Source organism: Rhamphochromis sp. 'chilingali' (genome assembly GCF_963969265.1).
Source record: "Rhamphochromis sp. 'chilingali' genome assembly, chromosome: 11".
Taxonomy (NCBI): Eukaryota; Metazoa; Chordata; class Actinopteri; order Cichliformes; family Cichlidae; genus Rhamphochromis; species Rhamphochromis sp. 'chilingali'.
The window spans coordinates 22,462,195-22,483,576 of NC_137938.1; the positions used below are offsets into that span (position 1 = coordinate 22,462,195).

General features: G+C 41.5%; 1 protein-coding gene across 2 annotated transcripts; it reads left to right on the top strand.

Annotated features, from left to right (window-relative positions):
• The first annotated feature begins 1,422 nt into the window (after positions 1–1,422).
• Positions 1,423–21,382, top strand: chrnb2 (cholinergic receptor, nicotinic, beta 2). Of its 2 annotated transcripts, none has more exons than XM_080895735.1 (6): positions 1,423–1,726; positions 10,635–10,780; positions 11,511–11,555; positions 14,479–14,588; positions 16,218–17,343; positions 20,705–21,382. In XM_080895735.1, exons 1-6 carry the CDS (start codon positions 1,675–1,677, stop codon positions 20,852–20,854), a joined length of 1,629 nt encoding a protein of 542 aa, XP_080751861.1. In that variant the 5' UTR covers positions 1,423–1,674; the 3' UTR covers positions 20,855–21,382. The 2 variants fall into 2 exon arrangements, with proteins under 2 accessions (XP_080751861.1, XP_080751862.1); XM_080895736.1 differs by lacking the exon at positions 1,423–1,726 and adding an exon at positions 10,275–10,455.

A 21,382-nucleotide genomic window follows, 5' to 3' on the forward strand; every position in this document is an offset into this window, starting at 1 on the left:
GTCACATTTCCCCACTGTAATTTCTTAGACTTTGTTGAGTCTTGTTCCGGTAATCACTGTGTGATTCATAGTTCTGATTTGTGTTTCCCAGACATGACAGAAGCACAGGAAGTAACTGCAGCCACTAGAAGACGGAATGACAGCAGGAGAGGAAGGGACAGAGAAAAGAAGCGAGAGAGAGGGAGCGTGAGGTGGTGTTAGGGGAAGACAAGCACTCGTGGGGGTCCCAGCTTTTAAATAATTCAGAGAGAGACTCACAGCACTCAGTAAGGGGAGGAGCACTGTCAGGTCAGCTCATTTCGCTGCAGAGCATAGGTGGGGGGGGGACGGAGACAACTGTACAGCAGAGGGAGGGAGGAAGAGTGTATAAAGATAGCATGAGAGAGAAAGACATGCAGAGGACTGTGGAAGAGTTTGCTATTGTGTGCATTTATGCATGAGTGTGTGTTTTGTGCACGCGTGTTCACCTGTGTGTATGTGTGCTTCAGTGACGAAAATAGACAAAACGAAGGAGAAACAGGTCGCTTCCTCCTGGAGCTTTCTGGTTTCTCTGAGTCACTATGGCAACCGCCTCCTCCCTCCAACCCATACTTCTGTTTACTTGGCTTTTTTGTTCTCCCACGCACTTTTGACTTCCTTCCTATACCCCTCCTATTTTTTTATTTTTATTTGCTGGAGTCCCATTGCCCTTCATCGCCCCATTCAGTTATCATCAGATTGTGAGTCTCAGCTCTTTCTCAATACCTGGACACATTTGTTTCTTAACTTCCATTTCCAACTTCATTCTGTGCAGCTCAAACATGTATCAGAGGTCACTTTAGTGGCCTAAAGGGTAGAGGAGAAGGACACACAGAAGCTTCAACTTTCAGACTACAGACCATCCTGGGGAGCCTGTGTGAGGATAGGGATAGATGTGGGGTGTGGCAGATACCAGAGCATCAAATTAACACACACACACACACACACACACACACACACACACACACACACACACACACACACACACACACACACACCAGCCAGATTTCTTATGATTTACATTTACAGTTAATATTTTTTAATATAAGCAAAGCCAATGTAATCACATTTATAGCTTATGTTTAATTATCACAGCTACCACCTCCACAAATATTTGACCTGGAACTTTAACTAAACATAAAAATCCCATTAAGTTTGACAAGGTTACTATAAAGTCAGACTGAGCAGCACTCACACCCTAGGAGTGCTTATTATTACATTATGGTGATGTGTGACTTTGTGCGGGGAACACACTGGCATCTCTAACTGAGATACGGAGTCTCAGAGGTATGCCACATCCTCTCCTCCCGTCTCCCCCACCCTGCTCCTCTGTGCGCCCCCCCCCCCCCCCCCCCTCACCCGCCCCCGCCTTTCCAGCGCGTCGCATCGCTGAGCAACGTTCAGCACGGACAGCCAACACAACTCAACCGAGCGCAGAGCTTACCTGGCTCCGCCGAGATATTTATATTTTCCCCTGAAAAGGAAGGAGTGTGGACCGCCGGAAAGCCCTGACGTCACCATGACAGGTAGACAGTAAAGAAAGGTTTGAGTCGTGAGGAGGAGAGGGAGTTAACACTGCGGGCGTGCTTGAGGTGGCCTCTCCATCCCGGTGAACACCTTTCCGGGCTCGGAGCGCGCTCGGACGCACGTTTGACGATGGACGGCTGGCCGCCGCTGCTGCTGCTGGCTCTCCTCGCCATTGCGGGAGGTGAGTAGCCTACCTTGTCCACATAATGGCTCCATCGAAGCTCTTGTGCGTCACCCTCATAGGGCAATAAAACACCGCGCGTCTGTGCATTAAGGGAATCCGAAAAGGTTTCTTCCAAGTAATGAAGAAGTGAATGCAATAAAAAAAAAAGGACTGGTTAGACGCTAGGGAGAGGCAGAGGTGGAGAAAGCGACTCTTTCACTGCTGTGTCACCATCTTTCTTTAAAACAGCAGCGAGCGCGACGGAATGATGTAGTGGAGAAATACCCACTCCATAGAGCACAATGAAAATACATTAGCAAGTGTAAAGGGGGAAAACACTTGCATCGTAAGCATATAAAATACAAGATATATTTAACCTGAGATTCTGTTGGGGTTAATATAATGCGTTTAGGGACGTGTGTGATGTTCTTCTATGGAATTACTGCTATTTCAGTGTTGAGTGTGCGGGAGTTAGTCACATTTTGGTAGATCAGATGAAAATGATACGTATTAAAAGACTTAAATCAAACTTATAATCTTTTCTACTGAAAATAAAACATGTGATAAACATACATGAGAAATTTACCAGCCTACTGCAACAGCTAAACCACTGTGGCATCAGTTAGCATATTCCTTCTAATTAATTGAGAGAGAAATAAATTATCTTATCACTCACTCGCCTCTCTCTCCTTCTCTCTCATTAACACTGAGGTCTTGCATTGAGTGGGCAGGTTAATAAGAGGCATGTTGGGCTAAAACAACTTCTTCTTCCTGTCATCAAAGGGCAAATGATGTGTCATCAGGGTGCACAGGGAAAGCCTTCTGTTTTTGCACAACAGCTTAGATGGATAAACTTATTGTTATGGGGCGCATGCATTGGGTGGTTATCTTATTTATGGCTCTCGCAGCACATTTAAAGTAAATACTGTAAGCTCTTAGGTTGTTTGGACATATTTTACCTCTGTAAGTTGGCTTTATTTTGGTGTCGCTCCAACACATCCGCTCAGTGGCTGAATTATGACTGCCTTAAGATTTTGTAACCTATCTACAGCAGAGGATAGAGCAGAGGCCAGCTCAGCAGCTCAGAGCAAAAGACTGCCTGTGCAGCAACACACACAGCACACACCTCTGTCCACTCGTGCGCATGCACACGCTTGGCCATCTGCCTTGCACTGACTAACCGTTCATCATCACCAAGGGCGAAAACATGCTGCTTTGACTCCTCTTTTACACCCTCCCCCCAAAAAAGACAGCTTTACACCCATAGTTCATCACACTGCATCCAGAGGAAATGACGAAGACAGATAGTACGAGATAAAGTGCTTCAACTAACATTAACCTGCCACTTATCACATCAAGCACCGGTTGCAGACGTTCTCACCGCACAGCTTTGGTAAAAATAGCAGCTGTATACTAGTTAAAGCATCCGTTTAAGATTTATATGGAAACAACATTTAATGCTCGATTTTGTTAGCAAAAATACAAAATCTAAAGTCTTTAGAGACATACAATAAAATGAAGATAACTAAAGAACATGAAAATAATCAAAAAATATCAGGAGTAACATTCATTTAATAACAGACTTTGTTTTACAGTGAAAATAATGAGTTCCAGTGAAAATCTAATAAGCTAAATGCCAATAAAAGCCTGAATAGAGCTAATTGTTAAAATGTCAAATGTCAAAGGACACGCTTTTTTGTATGAAGCTGGTGTAAATTTGCACAATATTCAATTCTTGCCCTATATTCGGTTCAAACAGAGGTGTTTGCACTAAAAATGCCAACATGAGATATCACTTTAAGGAGCCTCATAAGCTGTGGAGTACTAATGAGTCATCTTCCCTTAAGGGAGAAAATCTGATTAGCATCATCCTCAGAGACTATAAACTCTGTCCACACACAAGCACATGCAAACACATGTTTGAAGAAAAATGCACACTGGGCACATATAAACACACACACACACACACACACACACACACACACACACACACACACACACACACACACACACACACACACACACACACACACACACACACACACACACACCTGGAGCTTATAAGGCGTTTAAGAAGTTTCCTACAAGCGAGCAAGCAAAAACACACAAATGTTAAATACTTAGGAAACACAACCTTTGCCTAGTTTGAGGCTTACGTGTTGATTTCGGTGTTCTTATTTAGTCATGTTTGTCCTTTATTGTAATGTTCACGTCATATAAGAGGCGAAGAAGGCAAGAGACATGTGAGAGAATCCATGCATTTCCCACAACAAAAATAGCCGGCATAAAAAAAAGGTGGTGATCGAATGAAGAGGAGAAAAGTCATAGGTTTACACCTCCAGAGCCACGGCATCATTTACTTACATAAGCATCCACACACACACACACACACACACACACACACAAACACACACACACGGAGGAGTCTTGTATTGAGTGGCTGTGCAAGGACGCTCAAGGACATTTCACCACCTGTCTAAGAGGCTGCCGTGAGGATTTGGCCATCTCGCTGTGTGAGGAGGATGTCTCTTGTCATTTCCCCAACAGGCCATGCATAATAAAAAGAGTCTGTGGGGCTGAGCTGACCTAATGCAGGGGTTACTGGATATGGAGCAGAGTCTGCGACACTCATCAGCCAGAGATGTCTCTGCATCTTAAAAGATATTTTAATAAGTGCATGCATACACTGGAACGGTAGTCCTCTGCTATGTGTGAATGCACATCAACAAATCATCTCTGTGCTAGCGCTACAGTCTAGAAAGTTCTGCTCCTTTACTTTAGTCTGTCATCACTTTTTGGGGTTTTTTTGGTGCACCGATTTTCCTCATCTGATCTTTGCAGAATCTCATTGTTGACATGACAGCACCCCTGCTATCGTCTCGCTCAACCTCGCTTTCTCTTTCCGCGCTTTATCTCGCTTGCTTATTTTCTCTGTCTCTATCTCGTTGGACCGACTCCCAATACACAGCAGCAACAGGATCAGATCAGCGGGTAGGGGCAGCATCTGTGATTAAAAAATGTGCAGCGGATTCACCGCACGGGCCTGCACTCGCATGTGAGAGTGTGCGTGATTCCATGTGTAAAACCCTGTGCTCTCATGTGTGATTTGTGCAAGATTGTGTGTGTGTGTTTATGTGAATGAATGTGCAGCAGTAGTAGCAAGAGCAGCAGCAGCACACAGCAGTGTGGCCCGGGAGATTAAAGGGAAGCAAAGGGAGAGCACAGAGGTTTAATAGAAACTTAAGCAGCAGAGAAGAAGAGGCAGATAAGAGACGTTTGGAAAGTTAAGAGTTTTAAATCTGACCTTGTCTAAGAATATTTAAAAAAATAAAGGTGGACTTAAGTCGAGGCAGGTGTGTGCTTACCTTGCACTGATACAGCTTTTTGTAGAAGTGCATTCAAGATGACGCACACCTTTCAATAAAATCAAGTATAAGAGACGAAAAAGACTTTCTAACTTCAACAAAATGCGACATTAAGAGTTATGTGGAATCATTTTTGCAGTCAGTCCTCTTGTTGTTATCTATTCATGGGCACATTTTTGCTGCAGGCGCTGACCTGGTGCAAGCGTGGCCTCGCGATTTATGAGTATCTAAACGACAGTGCAAATAATAGCTGCGACGAGAGGCATAATGCATTTCAAGTGATGCATTTTATTGCAGCCCCTGAAATAGGCACCGCTGTTAGAAGGCCATATCCTGTCATCCAGCAGCTGAGCTCCATGCGTTTTAATAAACAAATGAAAGCTATTACTGCTTATTTACAGTATGATTTCTGGATGAGTTAAACTGCAGCCTCTGACGGCGATGCTTTGCAGCCTTCATTATTCTAAACTATTTTAGCATATTCTCCTCAAATTTCCCTTGATGTGACTTCAAAATGAATGAAACACTTTCCACAGCAGCAATATATTCTGTTTTGTCCCAGTGATCCACTGAGCTAATATCACTCATGCACCTATATATTAGAAAAATTCAAACCTAAGATGTCATTTTAATAGCTCTAGCATATAGCTAGAATATTTATGGCATTTGTAGCAACAACAGTCTATCTATAAATCTAAATATGGACGTATATCTACGTATCCATGATACATGGACACATTTTTTTTTAAATTTGTCAACAAATTAAATAGTTGTGTTGATCTGTGCATGGTTTTCTCTTAATATTTATCCAGGTTCCAACTAATTTGTTTAAAAATATAATGTTTAAAAATGAACTCAGATTTAAAAAAAATGGTTCTTGGGTAAATAATTGAATTTATGTCAGATTATCATTTTGGCTTCCAGTGATTATAAAAACAAAATAAATGAAAGAAAACAGCTGTTATTGTGTTCCTGTTTTTGTTTTGTGACATGCACTCTTCTCTTTATTGGGCACACCTGTTCAGCTGCTTGTTATAGCTCGCATGGAGACGACCTGCTGAAGTTCAAACTGAGCATCAGAGTGAGGAAGAAAGGTGATTTGGCATGGTTGTTGGTGTCAGACAGGCTTGTCTCAGTGCTTCAGAAACAACAACAATCTGCTGGGATTTTCCCACATAACTATCTCTAGACTTTACAGAGGAAGTTCTGTGAAGAAAATATACCATGAGCTGCAGTTTTCTGCGTGAAAATGTCTTCTTGATGTCAGAGAATGACCAGACTGGTTTGAACTGATGGGAAGGCAACAGTAACTCAAATAAATACTTTTTGATTAAATTCAATTCAGTTTTATTATATATAGTGCCTCAAGCCACTTTATATTCTAATGTAAAGACCCTTAGAGTTAGCTAAAGACAAAAATCAGGTGTGATGCGTCTCAGTTTCTGCTGCAACGCTCAGATGTTCAGATGTTAAGGTCACAAACAATATGAAGACGTGTTGTTTACACCAAATCCCGCCGTGTAGTAATGGCTCGTTATAGTGGTGCATTGTTGCCCCTCCCTAAAATCCAAACACGATCGCAGCCAAGTCCTGGCAGGTTTCATTTAGCTCAAGCCAGGATCCTGCAAAGAAAGGTTTTGGTCAAATTAAATCGTCTCTAGAAACAATCTGATTTCAAGACGTCACGCTGTGAAGCAACAGCAAATACTGTGCATGGTTTGTCACTTGTTTTAAAACAGGTCTTTATTCATTACTGCATGTTTACAAAGTCAGTCACTGATCTAACCATATAACTAAGATCTAAACGCTGGTCAAAAATAAATCATGATTATGATCTTTGCCATATCCGTGGATCTATTAAATAAAAGGTTGAAAAAAAAATCCTTTAAAAAAAGCTGGTTTTTTTTTAAATTAATAACATGTGATGATCAAAGATTAAATGCATCAACTAATGTTTCAGCTCTAATAATAGAACAACATGCTGGAGTGATTTGTCAGTGCTTTCTGTAAAAAAATGAAAACCTCTGTGGTTATTAAAACACAACAAACTCGACTGACTTTACATCTTTGTGCGCAGCGTGGAAAGACAATAAAGCTTCAGGCTGCAGTTAGCCCACAGTGGAATGCCTCTGTTTTTGTGCTCTGATATTGCAACTAGATGGAGGATCAATATTAATATCTCAGTTCTATGGCCACTACAGAGCCAATTGGGTGTTGCCAGTACATCAGTGGATCTCTCCATTATTGACTTAAGAATATTTCAGCATAAAAGGTTTCAGCTGCAGCCAAAAAGCCTCTTTAGCCGTCGACAGAAAGGAGGGCAGAAAATGACCCCAGTTTCCCTCCAACCTTTTCTCATTTGAGCGAGCTGTATAAATAGAGATCATCACTGTAATAGTCTTAGTGGGATAATTCAATTTAGATCTCGCCTCGCCTTCATTTTCTCCACGTTTGTCTTTACAGCGTGTGCTCTAGTCTCTAAGCAGCATTAGAAATTATAACCAGATGCTGTCAAAAGTAAAGATTTTATAAACAAGTTGTTGGGGACACAAAAGGTCCATCAGCACGCTAAGATTAATGGCTATTTTTAAGGACGAACGGATTGAAGGGGCAGACATAGCTATAAAGCAATCTGACCTAATGGCTACCATCTTGTCTCTTCCGGTCCTCCTGTCACGGAAGCGTGTGCGTGTTTGTGTGTTTGCATATGCACGGTGATGTGTAACTTCCCTAGCTTACGGGTCTAATGGGGAGCCCTGCTGAAATATTCATAATGTCACATTAAGTTTGCAATATCTGCTCTGGAAAACAAATATAAAGCCACCTGAACTACCAACAACATTAGAGCCGTTCAGTTCAGCCTTTAGCATGTGGAGACAGAGGCACATCAGTCTGTGGTTAGTAGCATTATTTGAGTGTTGAAGATGAGCGGCCGAGTTAATGTGTTTGCACACTGAGCAGGCTCGAGTGTGTGCGTAGTTTTACATAAAAAAAAAAACGAGATAAGAAAAAATGAATCTTTCTGCCTGATTAGTTGCAGTGCTGTAAAATATTGGTGTATCCTGACCACATGCTCATTTTTGCTTAGTTATTTTAAGCTATTTCTGTAGTAAATGCTCTAGTTCACGAAGAAGTGGTAAAACATGGCGTGCTGAAAGTGTTGTGGTATCTATCTATCTAAATGAAGTACATGAGGCAAAAACAGAGTTTGTACAAATCAATATTTGATATGAATACCTTTATTCTTAAACACAGCCTGAACTCTCTTAGCCAATCTTCAGGAAAAGTTCTCCGGGCTTCTTGAAAGACCTTCAAAGCTCCTCTGCACATAGTGATGATCATTTTAGGTCAGTGTTAAGTGGCTTAATAAATGTAAAAAAACATCTTCTAAAAATGGTCAGGTATAAGGACTGGACTTAAATGAATGACAAAGCAGCCGATGTTCAAAGAGAAACTTTGAAAGATCTTCAGTAAGCCTGGAGAACTTTTGCTCATGAGTGCTTTAAAAATTACAAGAAAGTCTGTCTCTACTGAAGCAAAATACAAAGAAATGAGGGACTTAAGACTTTAAGATAATTAATTACATTTTGTCTATTTTACTACATAGTACTTTTATAGTAAGCAGAAATCTTTCATATACACGTATGAGCATGGTTGAATGAACCGTGCTCTTCCTTTTTTTCCTCTGCCAGTCTGGCTTCCTGTCTCATCCGACAGTGTTATTGCCTTGTGCTTCCGGGAATAATATACATTACTCATATGGTTCTGACACAGACAGCAATGCTTATTTCCCTGATGAATGTGTGTCCACAAAATGGCACACATGCACGCAAAGAAAAAAAAAGCCAGCTCTTGTGCACAAAAGTACAACACTCATGCTGACAGGACTTGTATTGATGATGCTGATTTAGCGAAGGAAAGGGCAATAAATGTACACTGGCTGTCAGCGACAGCGAGATGGAGATAACAAACAGGATGGGAGAAGAAACGGGCTGACTGGGATGATGAAAAAGATGGTAAAAGTGTTAAGGAAAATGTGATGACAGAGAAAGAGCAGAAGATTAAAAAATAGGGGATGTGGGAGCGAGGGATTGCATCGAGAGGTCATGGGGTATGAATAGAGTCCTTATTGATCCAGAGATAGAGGCTATCATTCCTGTTCAGTGAACACAGCAGCGCTACAGGGCAAAGAGGAAGGGGAGGGTGGAGAGCAGGGGATAAATAGAGGAGGACAGAGTGTCACAGAGGAGCCGGAAACATTCAGAAGAAGTTTGGTACGTCTTCTTTCCATTTCTGTGTTTTAATTTACCTTTTGAGCTCTCATGTTGCATTGCAAGCATCAAAATCAGACCAAATAAATATTGTTTTAAAGTTTTCTAAATACAGTTTTTGTGGTTTTTTATGTTATTTCTATTGGCAGTGACTTCCATTCATCCATAGCCCTGTATAAAACAGTTCTTTTATTTTCGCTGATTCTTGCTATGGGTAATAAACAGTGTCCTGTCTGGGAAAATGTTTATCTCTATCTGCGCTAAAGTACAATTTTTTAAAACAAAAAGACTGAAATCCTTTACGCTGTACCAACTGAACTCTAACAGTTGTTAATTAATTCAAATTTGATTTATTTTTGCGCAGATTCATGGAGAAATTGAGAGTCTAAGCTCTTTGTATACTTTTTAATATCATTGTGTTCATTAAAAAGAAATAATTTTACCTACATCAGCTTTCACGCGTTTGTTTTCCTGCAATGTTAACGGCCTTTAAAAGAGAGTATGACAACATCGGTACAGTTAGCAGCCTGTGTTTATCTTCAGGGGTGGAGCGTGAGGGTGAAAAGACGCAGCGCAGGCATGAGCAGATGCCAGAGAGACAGGGAGTGAAAAGCAGGAGGGAATGAGGAAGGAAGCAGGAGGTGCAGAACAGTTGTTTTTCTCAGTGCATCACTCTCTCAGTGAAACCCCCCCCCCCCCCCGGAAAACCCTCCCCTCCTGTGTGTGGTGTTGTGACAGCTCTGCCTAAATTCAACCACTCACACAGATAAGACTACAGTCTGCTACAGATGGAGGGATGGGAGGGGGAAGAGACAGGGGAAGGGACGCGAGGGACTGAGTGAAAATAACCCAGAGCTACAAAAGAGTGGCAGTTGGGGAGAAGTGCAGCAGGGCAGAGGAGAATACATAGAGACAGAGCAGCGGGACGAAGTGTGTGATAGAGACAGGAAGGAGAGCGATAGAGACATACAGAGTGGTTGACTCATTCTCGTGATGTCAGATCTCGTAAGATCTATGCATTGAGGTGTGCTGACGTCCTCCAGCCGCCGGTGATGAGCAATGTCGCGGCTCTCAAAAGAAGCACTTACGGCACCACAGACTTCAAGCTCCAGTATGTTTGTATTGCAAATCCAATTTGATAAAACACCTTTTAAATAAGGCCAAGTGAGACACAGATGCCTGCAACTTTGGTGCTTCCTGATAGAGCCACACGATGATGATGATGATGATGATGATGATGATGATGATGATGATGATGATGATGATGATGATGATGCGCTTTCATTACAGGCGGCCTTGGGGCAGACACAGAGGAGCGGTTGGTGGAGCATCTCCTAAACCCAGCGCATTATAACAAACTGATCCGTCCTGCGACTAACGGCTCTGAGCTGGTTACTGTGCAGCTGATGGTGTCTTTGGCCCAACTCATTAGTGTTGTGAGTATGGACACGTCTGGGATTGAATCTGTGTGCATGATTTAATGTGATTTTTAGAATTTAATTTGGATAATAGAACAAACAACATAAACACAAATGGTGATTCATTTAAATTTCTGTTTTTCCTCCTGGTAACCTAAACGCCAGAATCTTGATTTAAAACTCAAATTAAACATAATCACAGACAAACCAGCAACACTGAGCAGTATTTGAATATTGTGACGCAATGAATATTGTACTTGTACTTGTTACTCTCCACGACTGCAAACAAGCCTCAGACAAAGGGTAACGTTGCTTTTGTCTCGAGGCTGAAATTCTCTGCTCAGGTTTGTTTGTTTTTTTTATTTTTTTGTTGTAAATTTAACGGCTGCACCGCCGATGTTGCACATAAAGATGATTTATAGTGATGAGTTCTAGCCAGCATATATAAAAGCAGTTACAGGATTCCTTCTGTGGCGCGGGAGGAGCTCTCTAAAGAGAAATTAATCTTGAAGACATCATTAGGGTTATCTTTGGCCTCAGCTTGAAAACAACATTTATTTCCCCCTATTACAAAACTGGGACATGGAGTTTGAAGGATGTTTTCTGAAGCTTGACCCTGTTTAAACATACTATAAATCAGGACATCTCATCCTCACTGAGTCTTTTACATACAAATAACAATGAGCCGCTTCTGAATAAATTCATGCAATAAAACTACAGCTTTTAATGTGAATGTGTTCCATTGCAGCATGAACGAGAGCAGGTGATGACCACCAATGTCTGGCTAACACAGGTGAGAATTTTGACTCCCCATCTGATCTAATCACTGCGTACCCAACATTATGCTACATGGAAAAAGAGAAGGCAGAAAGCTTAGTGAAATGCAGAGAAAACAATGAGTAAATATTTATTTTTAGGTGTGTTTTTTTCTTAGATTTCACAGTGTCGCAGCTAGGTCAGTGGACGTGAATCACAAACCGCGAGGGACTTGGACGGTAGTCATAAATGGGACTTAGATAAACACAAACACACACATTGAAGGTTCCTCTCTCTAAAATTTACTACTGTACGTGATGAATTTCATTGGATAATCAAGTTCCTGAAGTGTTATCACACCAATATTACACGATTCACGGATGCAGTTACTGGGGTGGAAAGATGCATTTTTCTTTTCCGTGTTGTTGCTGTTTCTGGATAGCTGAGTATGACCCTGCCAGCAATCATGTAGAGCTTCAGTTCACACAAAAGTCGACAGGACTGGTGAAGGGAGACATCAAAAAAGAGAGTCATGCTCGTCCTCAAACAAAATCCAGAAGAAGAAAAATAAGAGATGGGAATTTACCAGAGAGTGAGAAATGTACAGAAAGACATTTCTGAAGCTGAACTCATGTTTCTGCGCTAATGTTGTGATTTTTGATGTTCTGTAAAGTCATATGTGACCTCTTATAGCTGAGGTATATAGCTATTTGGGCTTAATACTTATAATAATTTATTCAACAACATGAACATATTCTAGATATTCAGACAAATGACCAAAGACTGGCTTAAGCTGAGATTCACAAACCTAACAACTTTGGAAAAAAACCCCCAAAAAAACAGCAAAGATGGGTTGTAAATAAATAATAAAGAAAATCCAAGGATTTAAACTCTTTGTTTCACTACAAAATTGTAACTGTGATGAGCTGATAAGCAGCAGGACTGTAATCTATTTCTATAGCTCTAAGGATGCACATTCATTTCCCAAAAGAGTTTTAAATTTAGTTGTTTTGTTTTGTTTTTTAAGATCACAGGATATTTTTCTTTAGTCTTACTCTTCTTATCTTAAGTGAGCTCTTGTCCAGAGAAGCCATCTTTGTTTCTGGATCTTTTTTAAATATGTCTGCAGTGGAGTCAGTGCAGTGAATATTACATAATACTGTTTTTTGTCCTTGTCCCCTGAGTATAGAGATTTCCCTCAGATTCTCTGAATCTGTCATTGATTTGATCTGCTGTAGACGATGAATTCCACAAATTATTTCCAATTCTGCACAAAAATATTTTATATTGTAAAACTCTTTGGCCACATAGTCTTACTAGGAGTTGTGAACCCCTTCCCATCTTTCCTTCAGAAAGACTCAGCCACGCTAGGATGATTTTGTATACGCAATGAAATTCTTCTGTTTAGAAAACTGTATAATGTGGCCATTGTTGATGGTGTATATATTCAGAAGAAAAGGTCAAGTTTTGAATACCTGGTCAGGGCATGCAAGGCAGATAGCTAAAGCCATACGTCAGGTGTTGAAGGACAAGGACATATTGATGAGAAGTGGGCATGTGGACATGGAATATATGGGACAGCATACACTGAAAGACACAAACAAGTGGCTGGGATAGTGTGTAGGAACATCTGTTTCCCAAGTCCCGATGGGAGACACCACCAAAGGTGGGTAAAAAAACCAAAAAACCAACAGGCTAAGGTCCTGTGGGATTTCAAGTTCCAGACAGACAAGCAGCTGCTGGCTAACCAACTAGACGTAGTGCTGGTTGACAAGGAGCAGAAGACCACAGTTGTGATAGGTGCGGTGTTCCCACCGGACAGCAACATCAGAAAGAAGGAGCCAGAGAACAGAGAAGTGCCAAGGGCTGGAGGAACAACTGGAGCAGATGTGGAAGGTAAAGGCCAAAGTGGTCCCAGTTTTAATAGAAGGATTAGGAACTTCAAGCCCGAAACTGCAAGACTGGCTCCAACAAATTCCAGGCACAACAACAGAGGTCTCTGTCCAGAAGAGCGCAGACCTAGGAACAGCTAAATACTGCACACAACAACTCCCAGGTCTCCGGTGCTTAAGGAACACATGCATACCACACCGTCAGGGAGTGAGAGGGAGATTTATTTATATATATATATATATATATATATATATATATATATATATATATATATATATATATATATATATATATATATATATATATATATATATATATATATATATATAAACTTTTTCATATAAAGCAGTTCTAAGTACGGTTGTCACACACTGGCACATAGACAGACACACACATGAGCCAGATTAGGATTTATGACATGTAACGGAGCATAGAATCACCATCAGTGCTCTATGGATTCTTTGCCATCAGAAAGTAGGAGTGCCAAGGACAGCTGTCGTGAGCCGAGACAAACTGTAATGACCACAATGCATCACAGTTACAGAGGACAGTCTAGCATGAGCAATACAGCTCCAACCTGGTTATACCACACACAGAACTGTGGTAACAGGTCACAGAGGCTTCAGTGTGGCAATGTCAAAGTCTGATCCACAACATGGAAAACAAGATAATGTTTGTCTTTTACACAAAGTTGCACAGAGGACTCAGATGTCTGCTGATGCATTCACATGCACCCACACACACATACCTGGGAACAGCTGCTGCATTATAATCATGCTGAGTGGTTTGCGGCCGGGTGTGTTTTAAAGACCATTCAGGGTCAGGACAGACATGAGTGTTACTCTGGCTAATGGTAGAAGTGTGATGAAGGTGCAGGTTGGGCAGATAGCATATAACGTACCTTAGGCTTATCTTTATTGCAACATGTCATGTTGACCAGTGACTGAGTGACGAACACAAAAAGACAAACAGACACACCTTCTCCTGTCTGCTTCTCTCAAGATGTCATTTCCTGCTGTGTGGTTGGCAGATGAGTGACTAAGCGTTGTGTTTTTATTGGCCTTTAGGAGTGGCAGGACTATCGTCTGACTTGGGTCCCCGAGGAGTTTGATGGAATGCTGAAGGTCAGGCTGCCCTCCAAACACATCTGGCTGCCTGACGTGGTGCTTTACAACAAGTGAGTCACTCTCTCGTCCACCTGTCCTCACTTTGTAAAGATACAAACTGATAGTGCATACACTGCACCATGAAAGTACAGAACAAGTCACCTGCACTGCATACATCAGCAAATGAAGTGATGAGTCGGTGCACACAGTTGTTCCACAAGAATGCAAACTTCTGTCGTCTTGTCTTTTCCACTTGTAAAATATATGAAGCTTATTTGATGTGCTCGCTGAGAGTCTAGATAATTACCATTGCCTCTCTTTTAATGTGGCTCTTCTATCTTGGACCAATGGAAGGATTTGAAATTACTTCTACACTGTCATACAAATATGCAGCCATCACTTTTAATTCTGCTATTGAGAACAGATTACCTTATGAAAAGTCTTCAGGGGTGCGCATGGTTGACTTAGCCTATTATGCACCTCCAGACCAAAACTTTTCTGCTGGGAATTTAATGACTTTCAGCCTTATTCCTGTCCCTACCGTCTGTGCATAGTTCCTATCCCATCAGCTGCATTCCAGAAACCATCCAGTACTCCTGTGCTGACATACTACATCATACATTTTTATGTGTCGATTCATTTGTGGTTTGTGGTAACTAAATACAAATTTACTTAGGTCCCGAGGACCTTTAACAAGTTGGCAAGATGAGCGGTACGAATCACTCATGTGCAAATGAGTGTACTATCACATACATAGTACATAAATGATAACGTCCCAAATAAGCTTCACTGTAATGTATTACACAAAATGATTAACGTGTAAACTTCATCCGCATGTTTTGTTAATTAGAATTCTCCTGCATGTCTGAGAGAGAATGGGGATGTTGCGGACCACTGGTCTTAATGTAATGGAAACTGAGTGTCAGCATACAGTATGTAAATCAGCTCATCAGAGCACAGCGATCTGTCTGGCCTTCTCCTCTTTCCCTGCTTCAGGCCTTACTTGACTAAAGATTATAAGATCCCTGACCCAACTAACTCTGGAAAAGTGATCCCGTTAATCCCGTGTACCCCAGGTTGGGGTGTTATCCTCCATGACTCCGATGAGTCCAACTGTCAGTCCTTTAAACTGGAGGATTAACTCAGCTTATGCCACTACCACACCACTTTTTATATTATTATTTCATTTGGAGAAAAGATGAAGCGGGTCATAGTGCACTGAAAATGTGCAGCTATGTGTTCGTGCAGGTTCCTCTTTTGTATGTTAAAAATATTCTTGCTGCATGTATTTTTCTGCCATTATCGTAAGATGACATGAAATTCATACAGCTCACAGTAGCTTACATGTGCTGTTTAATCAAGCCCAGATTACCTTAAAAATGATGTCTTCTGCCTGGACTTCACATTCATTTGGTTCCTTATCCTTCCTCTGTGTGTTAATATAAGGAGTCTGTCACGCTGCTAACCAGAGAAACCTCAAAAAGTCACACCCATAACTTCAAGATTCGTTAATGTGTCGCTGAGGTCTAATGAAGCTGCTGCATAATAAGATAAAGCACTACCACATTACCCTATTCAAGAGGCCTGGAAGAAACATGGCTCCTCATGATACTCTTTTATTATTTAAATCATCACACCAGCATCTGGATTTATGTCTGACTCCTGTTTTTGTCTTTATCCTCTCTGACCTTGTCTCTTAGTGCTGATGGGGTGTACGAGGTGTCGTTCTACTCTAATGCAGTGGTGTCTTACGATGGCAGCATCTTCTGGTTGCCCCCGGCAATCTATAAATCAGCCTGTAAGATTGAGGTCAAGCACTTCCCCTTTGACCAGCAGAACTGCACGCTGCGCTTCCGCTCCTGGACCTACGACCGCACTGAAATCGATCTGGTGCTTCGCGCTGATGTAGCCAGCATGGATGACTTCACCCCCAGTGGAGAGTGGGACATCATCGCCCTGCCGGGCAGACGAAATGAAAACCCAGCTGACCCTACTTACGTGGACATCACATATGACTTCATCATTCGCAGGAAGCCTCTTTTTTATACTATCAACCTCATCATCCCGTGTGTGCTCATCACCTCGCTGGCGATCCTGGTCTTCTACCTGCCCTCTGACTGTGGCGAGAAGATGACACTCTGCATCTCAGTGCTGCTGGCTCTCACCGTGTTCCTGCTGCTAATCTCCAAGATCGTCCCACCAACTTCACTGGATGTTCCTCTGGTCGGAAAGTATCTGATGTTCACCATGGTTCTGGTCACTTTCTCTATCGTCACCAGTGTATGTGTCCTGAATGTGCACCATCGTTCTCCCACCACACACACCATGCCCCCTTGGGTTAAACTAGTGTTCCTCAACAAGCTTCCTGCCCTGCTCTTCATGCGCCAGCCGAGAAACAGCTGCGAGCGTCAGCGGCTGCGTCAAAGGAGGAGGGCGCAGGAGCAGAGCGAGGGTGGTCGAAGTGGAGAGGCAGGGGCCTTGATGGTGGGGCTCGGGCTGGGAACTGCTGGTGGGAATGGAGGGGGGACCTCCACAGTGTTTGGTAAGGAGGACAGTGACCCTTGTACGTGCTATGTGAACCGCGCGTCTGTTAAACAGTTTGGAGGGGATCTGGGAGGTGCAGGAGGGGGATCCATCGATGGTCTAAACAGAGTCAGAGAAGGTCGAGAAGGGAGCTCTGGAAACCTTCCAAGAGGGAAGCAAGCAGCTGCAGGTCCTGCTTTGACCCAGGCCCTGCTGGCTCAAGCCTGTCCAGGCTTTGAGGAAGCTGTGGAAGGAGTACGCTTCATCGCAAATCACATGAAGAGCGAGGATGATGATCAGAGTGTGAGTATTATCTGTTGCTTCATATCAGAGCCTGGAGCTGATAGTGTTGCACTAGATTTGTTTATGTTTTATAGCTGGTTAATAAACTTCACTATCATAGTAACTGCAAAAATAGCATTTGACAGCTGCTCAAAATAGATTTTTATGTTGACAACAGATTAAATAAATTAGGACCAGATTAGCTAACTGTCTGCATCAGTGCAAACGCCTCTTTTGGGACCAAAAATCTTCTCTTTGCTGCTGAAATGTGTGGACAATAGTTTTTGAGGAGCTCTTATTGTATATAAATTTATGGGAAAATTACTCAGAGTGGAAAATTGAGCTAAACATATTTCTGGTATTTCGGTATTTCAGTAATGCAAAATTCATAAAGGCTATGTTTGTGTTACAGGAAATATGTCTTTACTTTAAGATGTAATTTGCAATATTTTAGGGAATTTGGGCCACAGTGAAAACTGCAGAGGACACAAAAGCCTCTCAGCACTGTGCACACAGAGTTGTGCAACATAAAAAATAATGTGAATTAATGAATTTATTTTAAACTCTCTTTAGCATCGGCTCTATTATAGAATAAACAGACATGTCTGCCAAGCTATTCGTGGGACTCAGATTTCCCTCATATTAGAAAAATATCAGAATTTTACAAAATGCTGTTCAGGATTTTGAAGAAACATGTTTGTTGCCCACTAAACTATTTGATTCCACAGAGGGGAAAAAAGAATAAAAATTAGAGGGATTTTAAAAATAAAGATCTTAAAGAATAAACATAATAATAATGCCAATGACAACAATGTTTTGCCCAACATATGTACTTTACAGTAACATAACTGAGCAAAACACACCTGGCACCATATTTTAATTGTATATATATATATATATATATATCAAAAATAAAATTTAAATATAACATAATGCAAATATAATAAGGTGGGTGCCACTGCTGGTAGATTTGTCTTTGCTTCAATGTCTGCCTTTAAGAAAAAAAACAATTCTGTTATACTTTTAAATTATTCATGTTCTTATTAGCCCTAGCTGCTAGCTACCAACTGAGTTATTATTATTTCTTTAAATGATAACTTAACTCATGGCTAATGTAGCTATCCAATATTTGCTAGTAGTTAAAGGGCTAACATTCATGTGTTCACTGGCCAAGTTGACTTTTATAATAATTGTTTAACACTTAAGTGTTGTTGAAGCAGGAGCTTTACCAACTTCATGTTTTTCATAAAGTGTTGTTCAGATTTGTGAAAATCAATTCAGCTGCTAGTGAGGTGAGGGGCTGTATGCTAGCTGTGTAAAGTTGTGTGCCATCTGGAGGAGGCAAAGGCCGCCCTGATGGGATCAATACTTTTGCAAATGAGTATCTAATCCATCCAATCTCGTTTTTAATATCTGAGCCTATTTTTTTAACAACCTGATTGCCCACAGCTGCCGCTGAGTCAGTCTTTCCTTTGACTTTAATAAACACCTGTAGGCTTATATGTCACATAGAAAAAGCAAGAGCAGTGTGCATTTACACACATGACACAGTAACAATAACTTAAAATGTGCATCGGTCAGGACAAAAGAAAATGTTGTGTTTTCTTTGAGGAAGCTGTGGAAGGAGTCCGCTTCATCGCTAACAAACCTGTGCAAACCTGAAACCTGTCATACACAGGTTTCAGGTTTGCACACTGACCCATTTTGTAATAAAGCAGCTCTTCTCTGCATAAATCCTGCAGTCAACTTGAGCCTTGCTGTATAATGTTTGTAGATTATTCACTGACTAATCATTTCTACTCTGTTTTGAGCTGTGAATTTGCCCTCCTCCTCATAGACTGTCCTGGGCATTATTGATGTCAAAAAGCTTTTTCTTTGCTTATAAAACTGGAAAAATGTTGTTTTTAGATAGTTTAGACAGTTAGTTTTGATTACCTGATAACAGTCCACTCACATCTGTGCTGTTTTCTGTGATTGCAACACCACTAATTTATTCCTCTCAGTAAATCTGTCTTTTTTGTGTAATCACAGACTCAGAGATAGTTATTATCCCACTGTAGCTGCCCTGCTTTAAAAGACTGCGATTTTACTGTTTGTGCTGACCTTAGCACTTTAATCAGACACTTTCTTTGACTGATAGAGCCTTTTAGCAGTGAAAGAAATTTTTTTAACCTTATATTGTAAAATTATATTGTATTGTAAAATTGGTCATTGGGTTATTTTGGGGGGATGGGGCTTAAATTATCTAGTATTTGCTAACTGTCTCCTTATGAAAAGAAACACAGCTCCAAATAAATGCTTTTGTGCTGCTTGTCTACTTTATTTGTTGAGCAGCAGCTTTTAACTTAGTGCTATTCCACTAGCTTAAAAAATGTAATCCTGTAAATTTAAACAGCAATTTTGGCAAAAACAAATGACATTAAAAAAGTGTATTTGATGTGGTGCTGCAGTTTACAGCTCTGACACCATGCATGCTAATATAGCCTGTGATAATGTGAGATGAGCACCAATAGTATCGGCTGATAATACATACCTCCATATTTATTACTCAGATTCAACTGTGTATTAACATAAAAAAATTATCATGTCTCCGTGCGTGTGAAATCCTGCCATAAACAATCTTCTTTTATGCGCATATGTTACCAGCCATAAAAAGTATCCAGAGCAGCACAGATCAGTGCCATATCATGTTATAGTCAAGACCGAGCTGTGCGACTCTGCTGTTTAGTACTGCCATTTAAAATGCAAGGGTTAGTACAAAAGGCCAGAAGCAAAGGAGACAGATCTGGTGATGCAATCGTAACCCTCTGAATATTCGACACAGACATGTAATTATAGCAGCAGCGGCAGCATGACGTGTGCATAGAGAAAGAGTACAACTGGTAAAGAGCTGGAATAGAAGAAGCGAGTCAGCAGAGTGAGGGTGTTATTTTTTATGTCTTATCCTGACCGCATCTTATTGGAGCGTGCGTCTGACATGGGAATTAATAAACCGCAGTAATTCTGTCTATCACTGATATAGTTACCATCCCATCGCCTTTAAAATCCTCCCATTCCCAGCGCAGTGCATGGCTCATCATTCATTCCCCTCTCTCTTTAAGTTATCATCACAGGGGTCACAGTTTCAGAACACCCTCTGTTTCTCTCCGTCCTCCATCTCTCTCCAGTCTCTTACATCCTTCTCCTCCTCCTTGACTCGTGTCAGACCTCATCAGAGCTGTGTAGCTGAACGAGTCTCCATTCACATTAACACTTCACCTCCATTAACGTTGCGTCTAGTTAAAGGCAGACGGGTAGGTCAAATGATAATGAGCATGACTGGACTTGAGAGTGGGATTCTGCTCACCTTAATCTTTCTCTTCACCCTGTTCCACAACCACAGGTGAGCGAGGACTGGAAGTATGTTGCCATGGTGATCGACCGCCTCTTCCTGTGGATCTTTGTGTTTGTATGCGTGTTCGGCACGATGGGCATGTTCCTGCAGCCGCTCTTCCAGAACTACACAGCCAAGACCATCAACATGCCAGGTTGACCATTTTTCCCCAGCCACAATCACGCTGACAGACAGCTCCCCGACCAATCAGCACAGCAGGACATGGGCCGGAGGCGGGGGGTGGGTCTGGGTTTTAATGTGTCTATGGTACAGGAACCGGAACTGGAATAAACAACAATCACATCCATTACCTTTATAGTAACAGTTTTTGCAACAAACGATTTTTCTCCTATGAAGATAAAGAAAAACACCATCTTACTCTTACCTGCAGGTTTTTGGTTGTTGTTTTTTTTGTCCAGATGCTTAATGGTGTGACCTCTTTCTGGTGGAAAGGTCTCTCCCTGCTTCCCTCTTCAGCCAGCCAGGGAGTGAGGATTCTCCGAGTTATTCCTTGTTGAACCTTACGCCAGCTAGTTAACACTTTCCGCATTACACTGACTGCTTAAGTGACACGTGACATACCTGTCTTCAGCTACGACAGACGTTACTTATTCACTATGTTAATTGATGTCAGTATCAGAGAGGAAAGGGAAGTTTATATCAATATCAAGGTTCTTATACTCCCCC